Source organism: Sitophilus oryzae, unplaced genomic scaffold (genome assembly GCF_002938485.1).
Source record: "Sitophilus oryzae breed Bouriz unplaced genomic scaffold, Soryzae_2.0 scaffold_1000_pilon_pilon, whole genome shotgun sequence".
NCBI classification, from domain to species: domain Eukaryota; kingdom Metazoa; phylum Arthropoda; class Insecta; order Coleoptera; family Curculionidae; genus Sitophilus; species Sitophilus oryzae.
This window is the reverse complement of record NW_022145617.1, coordinates 2,368,814-2,386,669: the sequence shown is the minus strand read 5'-3', so window position 1 is coordinate 2,386,669 and position 17,856 is coordinate 2,368,814. Positions and strand designations below refer to the sequence as shown.

Sequence of the window (17,856 nt, the reverse complement as noted above, 5' to 3'; positions counted from 1 at the left end):
TGAAATTATTAAAGAGGTGCATTTCCAGCAATCCCTGTTACAAGTTAATATGATGGTTAAGTAACTTAGGCAACTACAGATACGAAAAACTAAAAGAATCAGGTTATAATGTTCAATTGTCAAATAACGTACAAATTTAAAAAGTGTCACCAAATTCAAAATTTTAGTGTTTGTTTACTTCTTTGAAAACATTGTCCATAAATATGCTTCATTCATCTTCATTAAATATGGTTCGATTGCAAGAACTGAAGTTGTGGCAAGGTAATTACGATGAGCATACGCAGAAAAATAGTGATAAAAAAGTTGTTAGTGAAAAAGATGAAAAACATTTGAGCGAATCAATATTTAATACATCTATAGAAAAGGTAGATACAACAAATTGGGATAAACATGAGATTGTACCTTCTAAACCATTTGAAGAATTGTTAGAAGAAAAAATTGCTCAAGATTTACCGATTCAAATACGTAATAAGCCCAAGAGGCCGTTTTTGAAAAAAGGACAAGGGACCGCTAGGTTTAAAATGGCTCAGTATCCTACAAATATAAAACAAACCAGTAAGTTTAAAAAATAGTTAAAACTCTAGATGAAAGATTAAGAAGTATTTGCAACAGTCAATAAATTAAAACTAACAGTGTATTTGTTCTTATTATATTAAGGTAGACTGAAAGATCTAACTAACAGTGATAGAAAGGGTATCTTGAAGAGGGCTACAGTTCAAGTTCAGGAAAATATTAACTTAACACCTTTAACTGTACAGGAGTGTATGAAACCAAGAGGAACATGGAAAGCGGCATTTGAAAATGGTTCAACTGAGAAAAAGAACCAAGAAGAAGATAGATATGATAAATTTAGAAGAAACCTCTACTTCAAATCGGACGAAAACTTTAATAATCATTGTAAAACTGATAATGCATCGATTTTTAGCGGTTTAAATAAGTCTATTATGGAAAAAATCAAAGCTTATGCTTCAAAATCGTTCTCACCTAATGAAAAATTAATATCTAATGATATACCGTAAGTAACTTTTTAAAAAGTTTTGTAATTATTAAAAAAGCATTTTTTTATATATGTAACAGAGAAAATCTGTTAGATATAATGATACCGTATAAAAAGGATCCAGGAGAGCACATTCTAGAGGAACAAAAATCGGAGAGGGAGTTAAAAAACTTTGAAATGTTAGAGCAAAAAGTTGAAAATAGTTCTTTTTGTTCCACCAATACCAGTGTTATGAATCTTTTGGCTAGTACTCCTCAAAAAAATTATAGTACAACGAATATTACTGACAAAGGTACCTATTATTTGTTTATTTAATAGTTGAAATTTTTTGCTGATAATTTTTTTTTAAGAAATATTGTTTGTTAATGACAGACAGGAAAATATTCATTTGAAATTGGAGGAAATTGCCGAGAAAACTGACGTTTTGCGAAATTTTCTTATTAATTTGCACAAAATGGAATTGAATGATGCACATCAAAACTGCAACGATTTTAAAGGTAACTTTGTATAGGAAAACCTTTAAAAGTCGGTGTGCACGTCATGAAAATATAAATATTTTTTAAATGCACGTCACAATGTTGCCACTGCTGCTTTTTTTACTTAGACTTTATTTTACTTCAGTTTTTTAAGTTGAATTTGACAGTTTAAATCAGTTTCATAATATATTTTCCTACTTTTGTGCTTAGGCGTAAAAGTGCTTCACTTTTATGCCTAGGTGTTGACGTTTTTATATTGTCAATCGCGTCGCAAAAATGAATACTTTTGTGAAGTTTAAAAATAAAACACTTTTTTTAAATTGATATTTCAAGATGTTAGTGCACATCGTTCAAGCAAGATGACCTCCAGAGGAACTAGTTTTTCTGACGAAGAGACGAGATGGTCATCGAGATCGCCCAGTGTGGTGGACAATTATACCGAATATGACAGTACCTGTCAAAGCGAGAGTGTCACAAGAATCGACGCGGGCGTCAACACTAGTTTTGACAGTTTTAAGTTGGACGATACTGTCAAAAATGACGAACCCTGTACAGAATGCGAGGTTTTAAAGTACTGCTTATTTTACGAAAGATTTTATTTACTATAGTTAGTCAGTCATATTTAATATTCTTTGTTGTTTTGTTATGATGTGTCATCATTTTGCTCTGCGAAATTTTTTTTAAATGGTTTGGTCTCTTTCTTTGATCTGTGGTCATGAAATTGGCTACTTTCATTTGTCCAATTTGTCTGATTGAGAAATTGGAGTATTTTGTCAGAAGAAGTTACCACATACATATTTTGAAATACAGTATGATCGAAAAAAAAAACACGACGTCATAGATGACTGAGGAATCACAATCGATGATAGCGAGGTCAATCTCTAGACAAATTTATTTCCAAAAATTGTTTTTTTTTCGAATTTTAAACTACATATACCATTTAAAAATAAATTTTTATCAATATAAAAATAAATTACAACTGTATTAAGGCCAACAGGCGATAAGTGCCGTTAAAAAATAAAGAAGAGTACGGGCCAAGTAAAAGACGTCTAGGGCTTGACCTCGCCAAAATTACCATCGATTGTCATTCCCCAGCCGTCTATGACGCCGTTTTTTTTCTCGATCATATGGTATTTTAGTAGTTTTACTAGCCTATAAGATTTTTTTATGGTATTCCAGATCAAAACTTTTACAAAAAACAAAAAGTTTTAATAATCTTCAGACAGAGCATGAGAAATTAAAAAAAGAACTAAACGAGTTAGATGGAAAATATAATAATATAAAAAAAGAAATGAATAATAATGAAAAAAAGTATACAGAACAAGTGGCAAAACTAGAGGAAGAGATGACTAGTGAGCGAAAAAAATATTTAAAAGAGAAAAACTATTTTGAAAAGTAAGATTTACTGATTAATTTGATTATTATGATAGTAATGATAAATGCATGTATAGGGTGTCCCACTTTCGTGTGTTTTATGGGGTTTTTCGTTTATGAGTACAGATACAAAGATGCGGTTTTTATATCACTGTGCTACTTTTTTTATTAAACCCTAAAGATGCTACACATACAGGGTGAGTCTTAAATAAGTGCAAATATTTTCAGGGCTGGTAGATCTCGATAAAAGAAACATATTTTCGCTTTACCATTTTTCAGATAAGTCCAAAATAACCCAGTTATTTAAGTTTAAAAATTAAAACAAAATTGATTTTTTTTTTCAAAAAAATTTGAGACACCGGATTTTTCTGTATTTGTATCCCTTTTGTTGCCGTAACCATAGAATAAAGCCGTAACTATGGTAAATTAGAGATTAAGAAATTATACCGTGGGAAAATTTGCGGTGAACAGGCAGTTCTAAAAAGTTTTCGAAAAATATACAGAGAAATTTAAAAGAAATTGCACAATTTTCAACATCTTGTTTTAGCGGAAAAAACCCTCAGACGTGTTCCTGGGGTCGAAATATACCACCCCTGAAAATATTTGCACTTATTTAAGACTCACCCTGTATATTTCTCCTAGCCCCCTTGGTTTTTGAAATACAGGGTGAATTTGAAAATGTTGCAATTTTTCTATCCCCTTCGTATCTTGGTTATCTTATAACTTATCAAAAAGGTGAAAACTGAGTCCCGTAGAATTTTTCACATAGAATCCAGTGGCGTAACAAGATTTTTGCTGCGACCTGTCATTTTTGAAATATGACCCAAACTTATGTTTTTTTTTTTAAATGGGATGCCCTGTATATTATTTTTTTATTTTATTTGCCTTATTACAAGCTTTCTAAAAATACAACATACTCTACGGGGCGCATCTCAAAAGTGGCCCACCCCTATAACTTTTTTATTTTTTCAAATAAAACAAGATTTGGTATGTTAGTATATGACATAAATTAGGATTGATTGATGTATTCAATTGTTTTCGGTCACTTCCTGTTTCACCGGAAATGACAACACAATACAATTTTTTATTTTTAAATGGCACCCTCGGTATTTTTTACTTTATCAGATAGAAAATGGCACTCTGAATAGAACAACTTTTTATATGAAATTGTAACATGAGGGTTACAATCAGGTTAAAGAAGACTAGGACAAATCTGTGAGTAACATCTTTAGTTTAATAAAAAAGTAATACAGTGATGTGAAAACCGCATCTTTGTACCTCAACTCATAAGCGAGAAACCCTGCAAAACACACGAAAATGGAACACCCTGTACATTTTTATTGTTTTAGTTATATAAAAGACGCACAGAATAGACCGTCTAAAAAAGAACGTGAAGAAATTAGTCAGTTAAAACAAGAATTGGCCGATGCAAAAGAATTGTTAAAATTAAAAGATACCAAATATGGAGCCTCACAGGCCAGGCTTAGGACTCAAGTGAAACAACAAGAAAAAGAGCTAACTGAACTTAAAGCTACTGTGGAGAAACTACATAAAGAAAACGCAAAATTGAGGTTAGTTTAGTGTTTTCTAATGTTGTTTCTACAGGGTGGTCCGAATTGGATTCGGGAAACTTGGGTACGATATTCTCAGATAAAAATAAATAAAAAAGTTTGTATAGATTTATATCCTAAAATGTTTCTTTTCCGAGATACAGGGTGTAGAAGTTTCATTTTTATTTTGATTTTTTCCAAATAATCTATGAACTAACGTCGATATTTGGATAAAAATTGATGTCTGATGATGAACCCTGTATCTCCGAAACGAAGCATTTTAGGACATAAATTTACACGAACCTTTTTACTTATTTTTATCTGCAGAATATGCTGCCGAAGCTTCCCGAATACAATTCGGACCACCCTGTATAGCATTTTTTTGTGATTTTTGCATTATAACATTTAGTTCGAACCAGAAGTACATGCGTCGGCCTGCCGAAGTTAAAATGCTTCAAGAAATCAACAAAAACCTGTCAAAATTGACAGAAGAAACCTTTAAAAAGAAGGTAGAAAAATCTGGCAAAGGCAATGGTGACGAGAAACAAAATGTAGTATCTGATATCAGCATCCAAGGAAGTGAAACAATTAAAACTACACCAAAAGTATAACGCGATCGAGAAAAAAACGGCGTCAAGTTAGCTTGGAAACGACGTATACATACCAAGCTAACTCGACACCGTTTTTTTTTCGAATCATACGGTAAATCAGTGAGTGTGATTTATTTAAAAATGTGTTTATTTTAGGAAACAGAAGAGAAGTCTGTTACAACGCGTTCTAGTAGAAATTCATTAAAGAATGACAGTGTGGAGTTAAATTTTATAAATTACGATACTGTTTCTATTGAAAAACAATACGAGCATAAGTTTGGCAATGTCGCAAGTCCCAGAAATACTAATTGTTCTGCAACATTAGGTAGAAACAAAAATATTTTTATTAAATTTATTCAAATCTTATATAGCCGTGATCACTCCAACTGTGTGGTCTGTATTTTAATGCATACTACAGAGATAAATATAAATGACCGGTTGGCAGACAGAGAGACAAAATAAAAAGCGGCCTATAGTGTTGCCGGTGTAGAAAAAAAAATTAAAAACTTTCGTGTATACTACTGAAATGAAGATAATATGTCTAAGCTAAATATAATTTATTACAGCTGTAGTAAAATGACTAACTAATTGTAAAAAATAAAGCTCCAACTCTAGATGCAACCATTTTTCATAAACGCCTACTTGTGCGGTTTGAAATTTTGAAGCAAAATCTGGCAATTCCGCATAGAAGAAATATATCAACCCAAGTTTTATCTCTTTTTAATACTTTGATTTTCCATTAAATTATCTCCATCGCTGTCTTACACGTTAAATTCCAGACCATGCTTCTACGGTGACCAAATCTGTATACAGGGTGCTACAAATTTGAGGTACGAGCATTGGTATCTCGGAAACCGTAATAGATACGAAGATGGTTAAATTGGGGCAAGTTGCGCTTTCGGATGTTCACCAAGATGCCATCGAAAAAGTTTTAAAAATTTCAAGGATTGGTGAGTGTTTTGGAAAAAACGAATTTTTTTAAAAATCAATTTTATTTTTTCCTGTTGTTATTTTTTAGAAAATCAAAAGACTAATTACACATTCTCGTGGCCACTTTATTAGGGCTATCGGATAGTATTTTTAGATTTTCAAATTAGCTGATAATTTGTGAGATACAGTGGCCAACTTATTTTTTTTTTAAATACGGACATGCATTTTTTATTTTATGTTTTGAATCTCTATTCTCCTTATTCAATGTTAATTAGTGATTAGTTATTATTGCGATGAATATAATCAGACTAAATAATTTACAAAACCAGAGTCGGACTTGAAATTCTTTTAAATAATAATTAAATAGTTTTGTTGTTGTTAAAACAAAAAAAAAAAGTATAAAGTGTGACATATCATTGTATTCAGGAGAGTGAGTTCTTTCAAAACGTGAAATAAAAAATGCAGGTCAGTATTTAAAAAATTAAGTTGGCCTGTTTATCTCACAAATTATCAGCTAATTTAAAAATCTAAAAATACTATCAGATAGGCCTAATAAAGTGGCCGTGAGAATGTGCAACTAGTTTTTTGATTTTCTAAAAAATAACGACAGGGAAAAATAAAATTGATTTTCAAAAAAATCCGTTTTCCCAAAAAACTCAGCAGTCCTTGAAATTTTTAAAACTTTTCTGATGGTAATTTAAAGCGCAAGTTTGCCCCAATTTAACCATCTTCGTATCTATTACTGTTTCCGAGATACCAATGCTCTTATACCTCGAATCTGTAGCACCCTGTATACATAATTTTAGATAAGTCTGAGAATGTTCTTCCTGATGGTTCCATTGAAATAAGCTACTCTAACGGCAATTTAAAAACTATATCTTCCGATGGTCAGTTAATAAAAATGAAATATTTTAACGGCGATACCAAGGAGACTGATTTAAAAAACAATATTATCAAGTACGATCCTGTATGATCAAAATTAAAAAAATTATAACATATTGAACTTATTTCTAGGTACCACTACGCCTCGACTAACTCTTTACATACACAATATCCGGATGGATCAGAATTACTGGAATATTCAGAGTAACGTCATCTAAAGGCTCACCTACACGTAACGTTTTAACTGTTCAGTCAAAAAGTATTAGGTAAAACGTTGAATCAAAACAATCAATTCAACAATCAAAAGTCGGCGTCATTTTTACTATTCTTAGTAAAAACTAGTGATGGGATAACTCGAGCGAAAATTCGCTCGAGACCCGATTTTTGAAATAACCGACATCGCTCGATTATGAACGAGCAATGCAAGTGACGAGTACCAAGCGACGAACGCAAGCGATCCTAGAATGAAATAAATTGAAATCCGATTTTAATGTGACCTACTCGATAAAAAGCCGAGTTAATTTTCTATATACATTGCAGGTAGCAAATTTATACGACGCCGTATAAACCGGGTGCCTCTCAAAAGTGGCTTACTCCTATTACTTTTTTATTTTTTTAGATAAAAAATCAGATTTGGTATGTTAGTATATAACATAAATTAATATTGATTGACGTATTCATTTGTTTTCTGTCACTTCTGTTTCACCGGAAATGACTACAATTTTTGATTTTTAAACGGCACCCTCGGTATTTTCTTACTTTATTTGATAGAAAATGACATTCTAAATAGAATGACGTATCATATGTCAACTTTTGACGTATTCGCTTAAAAACAACTTGTATTTTAAATTTCAATCTAGAGTGCCATGGCTGCTTTAAAAACACTAATTTTTAATCAAGGAGCCTTGGAAAAATAGATTTGATCGTCTAATGTTTTAGTGTCTTGCCCTGGCCAGTTAAAAGATGCCCAAATCGTATTTTTGATCATATCTCAATTTTTTTCAAATGGAACGAGGGTGGATCATTAGCATATTTCGAAAAAGAATTTTTTTACGAATAATTTGATACCAGACACTTGGTACTTCGAGTCAAATTGTCGTTATGAACCGCATGTTACAATTTCAAATAAACCACATGCGAAAATGTCAAAAGTTGACATGTTATATGTCATTCTATTCAGAGTGTCATTTTCTACCGAATAAAGTAAAAAAATACCGAGGGTGCGATTTAAAAATCAAAAGTTGCAGTCATTTCCGGTGAAACCGGAAGTGACCGAAAACAATTGAATATGTCAATCAATCCTAATTTATGTCATATATTAACATACCAAATCTCGTTGTTTTATCTGAAAAAATAAAAAAGTTATAGGGGGTGATCCACTTTTGAGACGCACCCGGTATATTTATCCGTTGCGTATCTGAGAGACAAAATTTTACGACCTACATCGACAATGCATCGAAATAAACTAAATCAGGAATCAGGCGATCAAGCGAATCGCTCGCCGCTTACTACTTGCCGTTCATTACCGAAAGAATATGTGCGCACGCAGCTTACTGCTTGGCGCTTGGCGTTAACGAGTACTTACAACATGCGACGGACAAAAAACCGTATTTTTAAATACGAGCGATATTTCGCTCGAGTGATCACTCGGTTATTGCAATCGCTTGATACTCGAGTACTCGATTATTGAAATTAATCGGTTTTTCCCATCACTAGTAAAAACATCGTAAAAACCATAGAAACGAAACAGTCTTCACGTCTTCAACGTCAAAAATAATTTCAAAGATATAATATATGTATGTATATTAACTAAAATGATATCATCATTATCATCATCATTTTCAGCTTATTCAACCATTTCTAATTATGGTGAAGCCTCCCTCACATATTTAGATACTCTCTTTGTAGTTTGCCAATTGGTTGTCTATTGTTGGCTATGCGGGCTCAAGTTATCCCTGCTGATTTCCTAATATCATGGTCCCATCTCAGGTTTGGTCTTCTTCTAGGTCTCTTAATTCCTCGTGGGTACCATCACCATGCTGTAATTTTTGGGGTCCATCTGTTGTCCGTTCTTCTTGGCAGGCGTCCTGCTCATTGCCACTTGAGGGATTTGATTCTGTGGATATCTATTACCTGGGTTTTTTGTTGTACCCACTTGTTTTTTTTTGACGGTCTTTTTTTGTCATATTTTGTTCCATTGGGCATTGTGTAACCTGCAGTTTCCTTACTTTTACACCTTTTATGGTTTTTCTTGGATATTCCCAGCATATTTCATTCTATTGAGCATTATGCGACCTGCAGTTTTCTTATAATGTCCGTTTTGAGTGTCCAGATTTTGTATGCATAGGTCCATGACTGGTAGTACACATTGGTTAGGGTTATCACACATCTTATATGGTTAAAAGATATTTTCCATCTATTTTTAATCCTTTGTTGGTCCAATCCAGTTGACGGAAGATTTCTTCCAGTGTTGCTGTAAACAGCTTTGGGGATATCGCATCTCCTTGTCTTACTCCTTTACCAGTTGGTCTACTAGTCTTTAATGCGTCTTACCCGACAGGTAAAACGTTACGTGTAGGCAGAGCTTTAAAATAAATCACAAATTCGATTCAAACTAACCCAAATTTTATATAATTTTTCAGAGGACAAAAATGTAAGAAGTATCCCGATGGTAAAACAGAAGTTAGCTATTCGGATGGTTCCATCAGGCTGATTTATCCGGATGGTACCGAGGAACAACAATTTCCAGACGGCCGACGAACTGTCAAACACGACAATGGAGAGCAGATTATATTTTTGCCAAACGGTCAAAAAGAAGTGCACAATCAAAACTACAAAGTTAGTAATCTGTTATTATCTATAGTCCGTTTCATTAAAGTTGACGATTCAAGGTCAGTGGTACCACAGATTATACAGATTATAAACTTTGTTTTTTCTTTATTGTTTTTCGTGGTTCCAATTTTCGGAATCGGGCACTAGTTAGGTTACTAGTTTGCGCACATAGCACGCCCACTTATGGCCTCTAAAATTGTGCACAGCGCCTGACCGGCACAGTTATTAGAGAGATATCGGAAAACCGAATAGCGTCATGCAGTATTTACGCGTACCATGGTTACGATATGCGCGAGTCAATTTTTTTTTCAAACACCCGCTAATAACGTTACCGCCTGACGTAATTTGCGGATCAATTACACCAAGCGCTATTTCTAAATAACGTTTAAAAATTGCTTAAATGGGCATGTGCGGGTATTTGACAACCGGGGCCGGCCGGCGAGATCTTTTATTTTAGGTTATGTTTGAATTGTTTTGAATTATTACTTTAGATTTATTAGGTAATTTGATATTTAAGTAGCTGGGATTAGTTTTAATTAAATAAATATGGCCCAAAATATGGATTCCACCTCTTCCAATATTAAAGAACCTATAAAGAGGCTTAGGTTTACAGCAGATGACGACTTAGCCCTTCTAAGAGAATTTTTTGCTTGTTGCCCTAAACCCACTGGCAGACGTTGAACAATAAAGCACTGGAAATAAGCACTTTAGCCCTTTAGTTTTAAAATACCTAGTAAACAAAACAATTTCAAAGTTTTAAATTCAAAGTTAGGTTAAGTTTAAATAGCGGACGCGACGCGAACAGAATTCTTTCCGATCCGATAACTATAAATGAAGAGAGTTAATACCACCTCATACGGTAAAGTCGGCCTAAAACACGTGGCCTTATTAACGTCCATGCACGCTATTCGGTTTAGCGATTTCTCTATTACGCTGTAAATTATTCTTTACGTCTACGTATACGTGCCAGGAGCGGCCGACTCGACCGTATGCCGTTGTTCTCTAATACCACCTCACGTAAAGGAAATAACACCTGGCCTTATTAACGTCCATGCACGCTATTCGGTTTAGCGATATCTCTCTATTACGCTGTTTATTGTTATTTTACGCGAGTTTATTATTGCGCACAGGAAATTTTACTCGTTTGCACATCGTCATAAAAAACAATTTTCGTACCACGAATTAGGGATAAGATTTTTATCTGTATACATATAGTATACCTAATCTGTGGTGGTACTGTCTGATTGTGCTTGCATTAGTTAATTATTTATAAAAATATGTACTAAATATTTATTTATTGTCTGTTTATCACAGAGACGGGAATATCCAGATGGTACAGTGAGAACTCTGTACAAAGATGGTACTGTTGAAACGGTGTATTCTAATGGAAGAGTGAGGTTAAAGGATTCTGATGGGGTATTGGTTATGGATACTTACAAGAAATAAGTCGATACCAAGAAATAAGTCGATAGTTTGTGATTTGAGCAAGAATGTATTTATTAATTATTGTAAATTTTGCAATATTGTTAAGGCATGTACATAAATAGGATAACGAAGACAAAAAATGAGATTATTTATTTATTTCGACAAATAAAGATTACTTTTATATTGAATTGTAGTTTTAATTACTTAATTAATTAATTTTTGCACAGACCCTTGCACTAAAGATAACGATTCAATGTCAATAATATTTAATAAGACTTACCAAATGTACTAAGCAATAATTTTGGGGAAAAAAACATATATTTCGTTTCTTACGCAGCCTCTTGGTATTCCTTAACTAAAAACCTACACGATAAAAAGGAAATGTTTTTTAAGTCGCTCAATTAAAATGTACTAAATACAGTAACAAATTTTTAGGTAATCACATCCCTTGGGTTAACTGTCATGTTTCGTTCATCACCGCGACATTATAGATGTGTCCCCATTTCTTGATCTGTAACCCTCATCATACAGTTTCAATATTTTAGGGATTAAAAATATATATTTCATTTCTTAAATGAACTCTAAGTATTCCTTAACTAAAAACCTACGCGATGAATGTTGAAAACCCTTTTCAGATCGTTCAAACTGCTTAAAATATACAACTGTAACACGATTTTTTTTGTATTAAAATGTACTAAACATAGTACAAAATTTTTAAGTAAATCACATCCATTGAATTAACTGTTATGTTTCAGGACCCGTACGCATCTTATATACACAGGAGATATGTAACCATTAGGTACCAGTAAAAAGTAAAACTACTGATCAGATAATTAACTAAAATTTTAAAAATCAGTAACTATCAATAAAAAAATAATTTTATACTAAATTTGTTATTCATGTTCAGGCTAAGCTCTATTTCTATGTTTTATTATTTATCTACGTACCAATAAAAAACAAAGTTAATGTTTCCGGTTTAAATTGCTAAACAAAGATATTACAAGACAATTGATATGCGCGAGGTACAATACAGATAAGCTAAATATGCCAAAATAGCTGAATTGGGTAAATAAAAATATTCCATTATGTTTTATATAGTTGCATTCATTGAAAAATATATTGATAGTAAACCTATACTATTTAGGCACCGAATGAACGAAAAAAAAACGACGTCAAAGACGGCTGGGAATGACAATCGATGATAATTTTAGCAAGGTCAATCTCTAGACGTTATTTACTAAAAATTCTCATAAAACTCGTCAAAAATTAAAGTAATTAGTATAGCCAACTGGCAGTAAGCGTCATTAGTAAAGAAGAGCACGGGCCAAGCAATGACGTATAGAGCTTGATCTCGCCAAATTATCATCGATTGTCGTTCCCCAGCCATCTTTGACGCCCTTTTTTTTCGGTCGTAAGATATTTAATTTAATAAGAAGGATACCTAAATCATAACATAAAAAATAAATACAATATCACCGAAAAAAAAAGGTGTAAGAGTTGGTTTGGAAATGACGATGGCTGTAATTTTTTTATATCAATGACGCTGGAAGCGATGACGTTCAAAGCTAACTTGAGACAGTTTTTTTCGATCTGTGCTAGGTATTAGTCTTCTATAAAGGTGATTCTTTGGTGAATGGCTAATTTCCTTGTGAGAGATTCAAATTTCAGTTGTGGCAAAGTAACATTGAATTTGTTTTTTTTGCTCATACAATGCAAATGTATTAATAAAATAAATAATTATAATAATCACTGTATATTTGTAATAATTATAACATGTGTAATGATGTAAATAAATGTAATATAATATAAATATACATAGAGCTATTAAGGACACGTTAGTTTATTATCAAAAATATAAGGAGCCTACGTGAATACATATTAAAAACTAACTATTAGATAATATTCACTATTTCCTATATAAATAAATAACAAGACGGAATTGGTTTAAAATTTAAATTCATGGCCGATATGAGATTTTCGTTATTTACATATAAGTTCACAATATCTATAAGAGCCACCTCCATGTACGGTATTGTGGTATTTTTACTATTAACGCTTTATAGAAATAGTTTGATTTTTCTTCCGTTTATGTTTTTTTTTATAAAAAAATATCAAATATTATGAATTCATTCGGGTTTAACATTTTATTTTTTGTAGCAATTTTTACTAAAGTCGCTAAAAGTTATCCTTTGCAATATGACGAAGAATTTGATGATTCCATGCCTGATCTATCCTATTTGGGACACAGGGTGTTCAAGTAAGTAAATATAATATTTCTACCAGTGGCGGTACTGCAAGGTTTAAAATATGGGGGTGCACAACTTTATAAAATAAAAAAATTGGTCAAGTGCGAGTCGGAGTCGCACTTGACCAAATAAGGGTTCCGTACCATTCGAAAATAAAGACATAATTTAAAATTCCGTTACAATACTGAAATGGATTGGAGTTTTGTGATTACAGTGATATATAATTTATATGGTTTTGTAACAAATTGCTCGCTATTTAATGACAAATGCTGAAGCTCTGTAACCTTAATCAAGCCTTAATCAAAGCACGTGTGTTTGTAATTTTGGGTGTGGCTTAACACGACCAGATCGGGCTAAGCCTTATACACCTTAACTAGGATTCGAACCTGCCTTACTACGGCTCCAACGTCATAGCAGCGTAAAGTCCTAACGCTTTAACCATGCGACCACCGAGGACTTGAAAGATTCTATGTAAAATTCTTACTTAAAAGATAATGTTTAGTGAAAGTACTTTTTAATTTATAAACATTTATTTAATTCTGCTTTTAGTATTTGTTCTTATAGCGACAACATAGATACAATATCTGTGAAAATTTCAACTGTCTAGCTATAACGGTTTATAAGATAGGCCTTTGTGACAGACAGACGGACAGCGAAGTCTTAGTAATAGGGTTCCCGTTTTTAGCCTTTGGGTACGGAACCCTAAGTACGGTTTCAATCGACCCATAATTAAGGAAAATCCTGATGATTTTGTCCATTTTGAGGCATCGGTTCGAAACGTCGAGAACGTCATCGTGTGTCCGTCCCCAATTACATTTTCCTTCAATATCAAATCCTTAGTCCCACCCTGATGAAGATAACGAAACGTCGTCTCCAACATTGCAGGATGGGACCGTATGCACCATCGCTCACATAGCCTACCCACCAAATTTAGTCGCAATTGGACGGTATCAATTTTTGACGTTTCTCACGTCAAAAGTAACTGTCACAGTGACACGTGTCGTACACGGTCAAGTGGGTCTTGGTCCAATCTATCGACATACCAGATTTCATTTAAATCGGGCGATGAAACATGAAAAAAGTATGAAAACATGAAAAAAATATATAAAGATCATAAAAAAAATTGATTGATATTTAGAAAATGTCAATCATATCCATACGAGTTATGACAAATGCCTGTTTAAGATTTTATTATTCTAATGTATTTTCGATTGTTGTTTTAGAGAACCAAGTGTCGAAACAGGAAAACTAGTTGAAACCTGGAACGCAACGTCTGATATAAATCCAGAAGAATTGGGGGAATATGCCGAAGGAGATATTCGGTTTCCCAAAGTAGCTAGGAATGGAATGATCGCAGAAACTTTGAGGTCCTACCAGAAAATTCTAATCCCTAGAGTATAAGCGTTGATTGAATAAATAAGAAGATGCGCAACCTTATGGACGATTTCGCGGCACAAAACATGTCCGAGACGTAGCTGGCGTTACCGTCAGCCTGTCCGAGATTTAGTTTAGCTCTGCGCCGCTGTGCGCTGATGCTCGTTTATAGCGCGGAGGATAAAGAATACTGTACCGTAGTTCTGCTTTCAGTCGACAGAGTGAGTGGTTGTTGTCGGAGATGGTGTTGCCAGAACTACTGATAAATCCGTAGATTTACGGATTTTGGGTACAGTACGTTACTAATACGGATTTTCTATCATTAAACAATTTAATATAATATTATATGATTAAACAAAGAACGGCGCGAGAGTTGGCTTGAAAATGAAGATCGCTGTTATCTCATATGTAAAATATTATGGTAAACGTCGATAATTGCCATTTCCAAGCCAACTAAACGACTTTTTTCGATCATACGACATATTCAGTACCTTTCAGAATTTTTATTTTTGTTGTTTATTCTAAGTTTAACACGAATAAATTTTCAATACATAAACGCGAATTTTTCATCCAAAGATATTTTTGTCAAACGTATTATAGATATTAATATGGCAACACTGTCGCTTTCAGTTCCACACCGTCTTCGATATGTTTTTTGCGTTGGCCGCACAATGAGTGGTGGCTCCACCATACAGCACTTGATACATAAGAGGAAATCAAATCTGCCTTGTCACGAATTCGCCCATTAGGTTGGGTATCAACGGTATAAGTTTTTATTCAGAAACCATCTTGATTTGACTATTTATTTAGTCACTTATATTTTTATCGTTTATTTTAGATGGAAAGATGGTATAATTCCATACAAAATTGACGGATTCTTTGACATTGACAGTTTGAACAGCATCAAACGAGCCATGGATATATACCACAAATATACTTGTATTAAGTAAGTATTCGTTCATAAATTACGCGTGGCATTTTTGATGATTTTTCGTACCCCCCTCTTAGGCAAAAATTTTAAGTGCAAATAATTAATACTTTTTATTTAGATTTCGTAAAAAAAATGACGACGACGATGACTACGTTTCGATAGTAAACTCGAATACAGGGTGTTGGTCCAGCGTGGGTCGTATCGGTGGAAAGCAGGAGGTGAATTTGCAAAGCCCTGCGTGTACTTCCAGGGTTGGGACGCCTATGCACGAACTGATGCACGCCGCTGGATTTTTGCACGAGCAAAATCGGTTCGAAAGGGACGATTTTGTCGATATTGCCTGGTCGAACATAAGAAAAGGTAAGTAAGGGATAGTACAATGGACGTGATTGGCTAAAATGTTTGTACAATATTTAGTACATTGTTTAATGAGTTAAGGAAGACCTAGAGTTTGAGTATGAAACGAAATATATATTTTTATAATTAAAAAAAATAAAATCTAAAATTATTACCTTAGTACAATTATTAAGTTCATTTTCAAGATGTACTGTAGATTGTATGGGATGGGGGAAATCACCGCGACATTATAGATCTATTGTGCCCTTTTGTGTTATAACTCATCATACAGTTTCAGGGTTTTGATAAAAGCCAGTATCTGAGACGGTTTTACGGAGGTTAGTATTCCATCCCCGATATCAATCGTACCAAAGTTTATTATACAGGGTGGTTCGAACTGTATTCCGGAAACTTCGGCAGCATATTCTGCAGATAAAAATTTGTAAAAAGGTCCGTATAAATGTATGTCCTAAAATGCTTAGTTCCGGAGATACAGGGTGTAGAAGTTTAATTTTTATTTCGATATATCGAAATATAGAGGAGACTCGAAGAGTGTCCTGTTAAAAACCCCGTGACAAACTGAAAATTGTTTTTACTTAAATCAAGGAAAATATTTGATTTTTCTCGGTCGTAAGTTCTGAGAAATTTCTGCGAGTGTCTTAGACAGTTGGAGGGTTCCCATTCCAGGTTCTTGAATTCCGCTTTAACTTGATTTCCAAAACGGTTCTGGTCCAGTTAGAGGAGTGTTCGCTTCTTTTCTAGTTAGATCGTTTACATGCATACATAGCCGAATCTATTAAAATAAACTTATTTTTCCATCTAGGTCACGAGAGCAATTTTGACAAAGCTGACTCGTCCACGACTACAGGCTATGGAGTACCGTACGACTTCAGATCGGTGATGCACTATTCCGGGACAGCTTTTTCCACAAATGGAAAGCCCACCATCATTCCAAAGGTACTAGTAAAATATATAGTCAATTTTTTACACTGTCTTCTAACAAACATGTATAAACTTTTCACGTAGGATTCATCAAAAACAGAAAAAATGGGTCAACGTGAGGGCTTTAGTAAAGGAGATATAACAAAACTGAATCAAATGTATAAATGTCCAGATAAAACAGCGTCCATAACAGGAAATAGCCAGTCTACTAACAGTGGAACTGAAAGCCATGAGATTAGCCAAGTTGAAAATAAAGACAGTTCAAATCCTTTGGTGAATTTAGCGCAAGGAATAATTCAAGCGCTCTTTCATAAATAACTATTATATTAATTTTTATAGTTTATACAAACGGTACAAGTGGGTAATAGTGTTTGAAGTTTTTCTTATACAGGGTGATTATTCCTTATCACAAATAAAGGTTAGTGGTGTCAAAGAATACCAGATAATCTACTGAAACATCTAACGTAATATGTGTATTATATGTATAGTTAATTAGCAGTGAATAATTATTCACTTATTTCTCTCGATTTTTTATCGAAATGTACCACACGCTGTACAATTAACTATTTTACAGTCTTTTTCTGGAATTCACAGTACTGTCATTGTTAATTTAGGTTCTGCCACACAATTTCCTTCTAGATTTACTACCTCTGAACAAAACCAATTGTATAATAAATAACATAAAATAAGCTCAGAAAAGCACAAAAAAATCCGCAAAATTTCAAATCAAATTTATTTAAATGTGTCATTTTAAACGTTGTACTGTAAAACTGTGAATATACAGGGTTATACACCTCATTCGAGACGGAGTATTGTAGCCACACGATTATATTTTTAAAATTATGAGTGATTGTATCGTTGGAGGACTACCAAAGCTACAATTTAAAATTATTTTCAAAAGGTACAGAGTATAACAAATAAATAAAAATATCAAAGTTGTATTTTTTAAATGGTACCCTGCATATTATTAC

The 17,856-nt window shown here is 33.3% G+C and overlaps 2 protein-coding genes across 6 annotated transcripts; both read left to right on the top strand.

The window, feature by feature from the left end:
• The first annotated feature begins 137 nt into the window (after positions 1–137).
• On the top strand, positions 138–11,244 carry LOC115880092 (centromere protein J). Of its 4 annotated transcripts, XM_030897253.1 has the most exons (13): positions 138–555; positions 658–1,015; positions 1,078–1,289; positions 1,348–1,494; positions 1,807–2,044; positions 2,653–2,868; positions 4,197–4,418; positions 4,807–5,002; positions 5,144–5,312; positions 6,724–6,874; positions 6,932–7,003; positions 9,442–9,637; positions 10,946–11,244. In XM_030897253.1, the coding sequence occupies exons 1-13, from the start codon at positions 204–206 to the stop codon at positions 11,075–11,077; spliced, it is 2,661 nt and encodes an 886-aa protein (XP_030753113.1). In that variant the 5' UTR covers positions 138–203; the 3' UTR covers positions 11,078–11,244. The 4 variants fall into 4 exon arrangements, 3 of the variants coding, with proteins under 3 accessions (XP_030753113.1, XP_030753170.1, XP_030753277.1); XR_004049825.1 differs by lacking the exon at positions 10,946–11,244 and having other exon boundaries at positions 6,932–7,065; positions 9,442–9,522; XM_030897310.1 differs by lacking the exon at positions 1,348–1,494.
• Positions 11,245–13,028: 1,784 nt separating this feature from the next.
• Positions 13,029–17,698, top strand: LOC115887737 (zinc metalloproteinase nas-13-like). 2 transcript variants are annotated; one of them, XM_030908241.1, is made up of 7 exons: positions 13,029–13,080; positions 13,214–13,313; positions 14,526–14,669; positions 15,515–15,622; positions 15,726–15,967; positions 16,767–16,900; positions 16,970–17,698. In XM_030908241.1, the coding sequence occupies exons 2-7, from the start codon at positions 13,276–13,278 to the stop codon at positions 17,201–17,203; spliced, it is 900 nt and encodes a 299-aa protein (XP_030764101.1). In that variant the 5' UTR covers positions 13,029–13,080; positions 13,214–13,275; the 3' UTR covers positions 17,204–17,698. The 2 variants fall into 2 exon arrangements, with proteins under 2 accessions (XP_030764101.1, XP_030763411.1); XM_030907551.1 differs by having other exon boundaries at positions 13,068–13,313.
• Positions 17,699–17,856: the final 158 nt, after the last annotated feature.

Coding starts and splice junctions, on each gene's coding strand:
- LOC115880092 (XM_030897253.1), top strand. CDS start 204: ATGCTTCATTCATCTTCATTAAATATGGTTCGATTGCAAGAACTGAAG. Junction 556..657: donor TACAAATATAAAACAAACCA/GTAAGTTTAAAA, acceptor TATTATATTAAG/GTAGACTGAAAGATCTAACT. Junction 1,016..1,077: donor TTAATATCTAATGATATACC/GTAAGTAACTTT, acceptor TATATGTAACAG/AGAAAATCTGTTAGATATAA.
- LOC115887737 (XM_030907551.1), top strand. CDS start 13,177: ATGAATTCATTCGGGTTTAACATTTTATTTTTTGTAGCAATTTTTACT. Junction 14,670..15,514: donor ATGATCGCAGAAACTTTGAG/GTCCTACCAGAA, acceptor CGTTTATTTTAG/ATGGAAAGATGGTATAATTC. Junction 15,623..15,725: donor CACAAATATACTTGTATTAA/GTAAGTATTCGT, acceptor CTTTTTATTTAG/ATTTCGTAAAAAAAATGACG.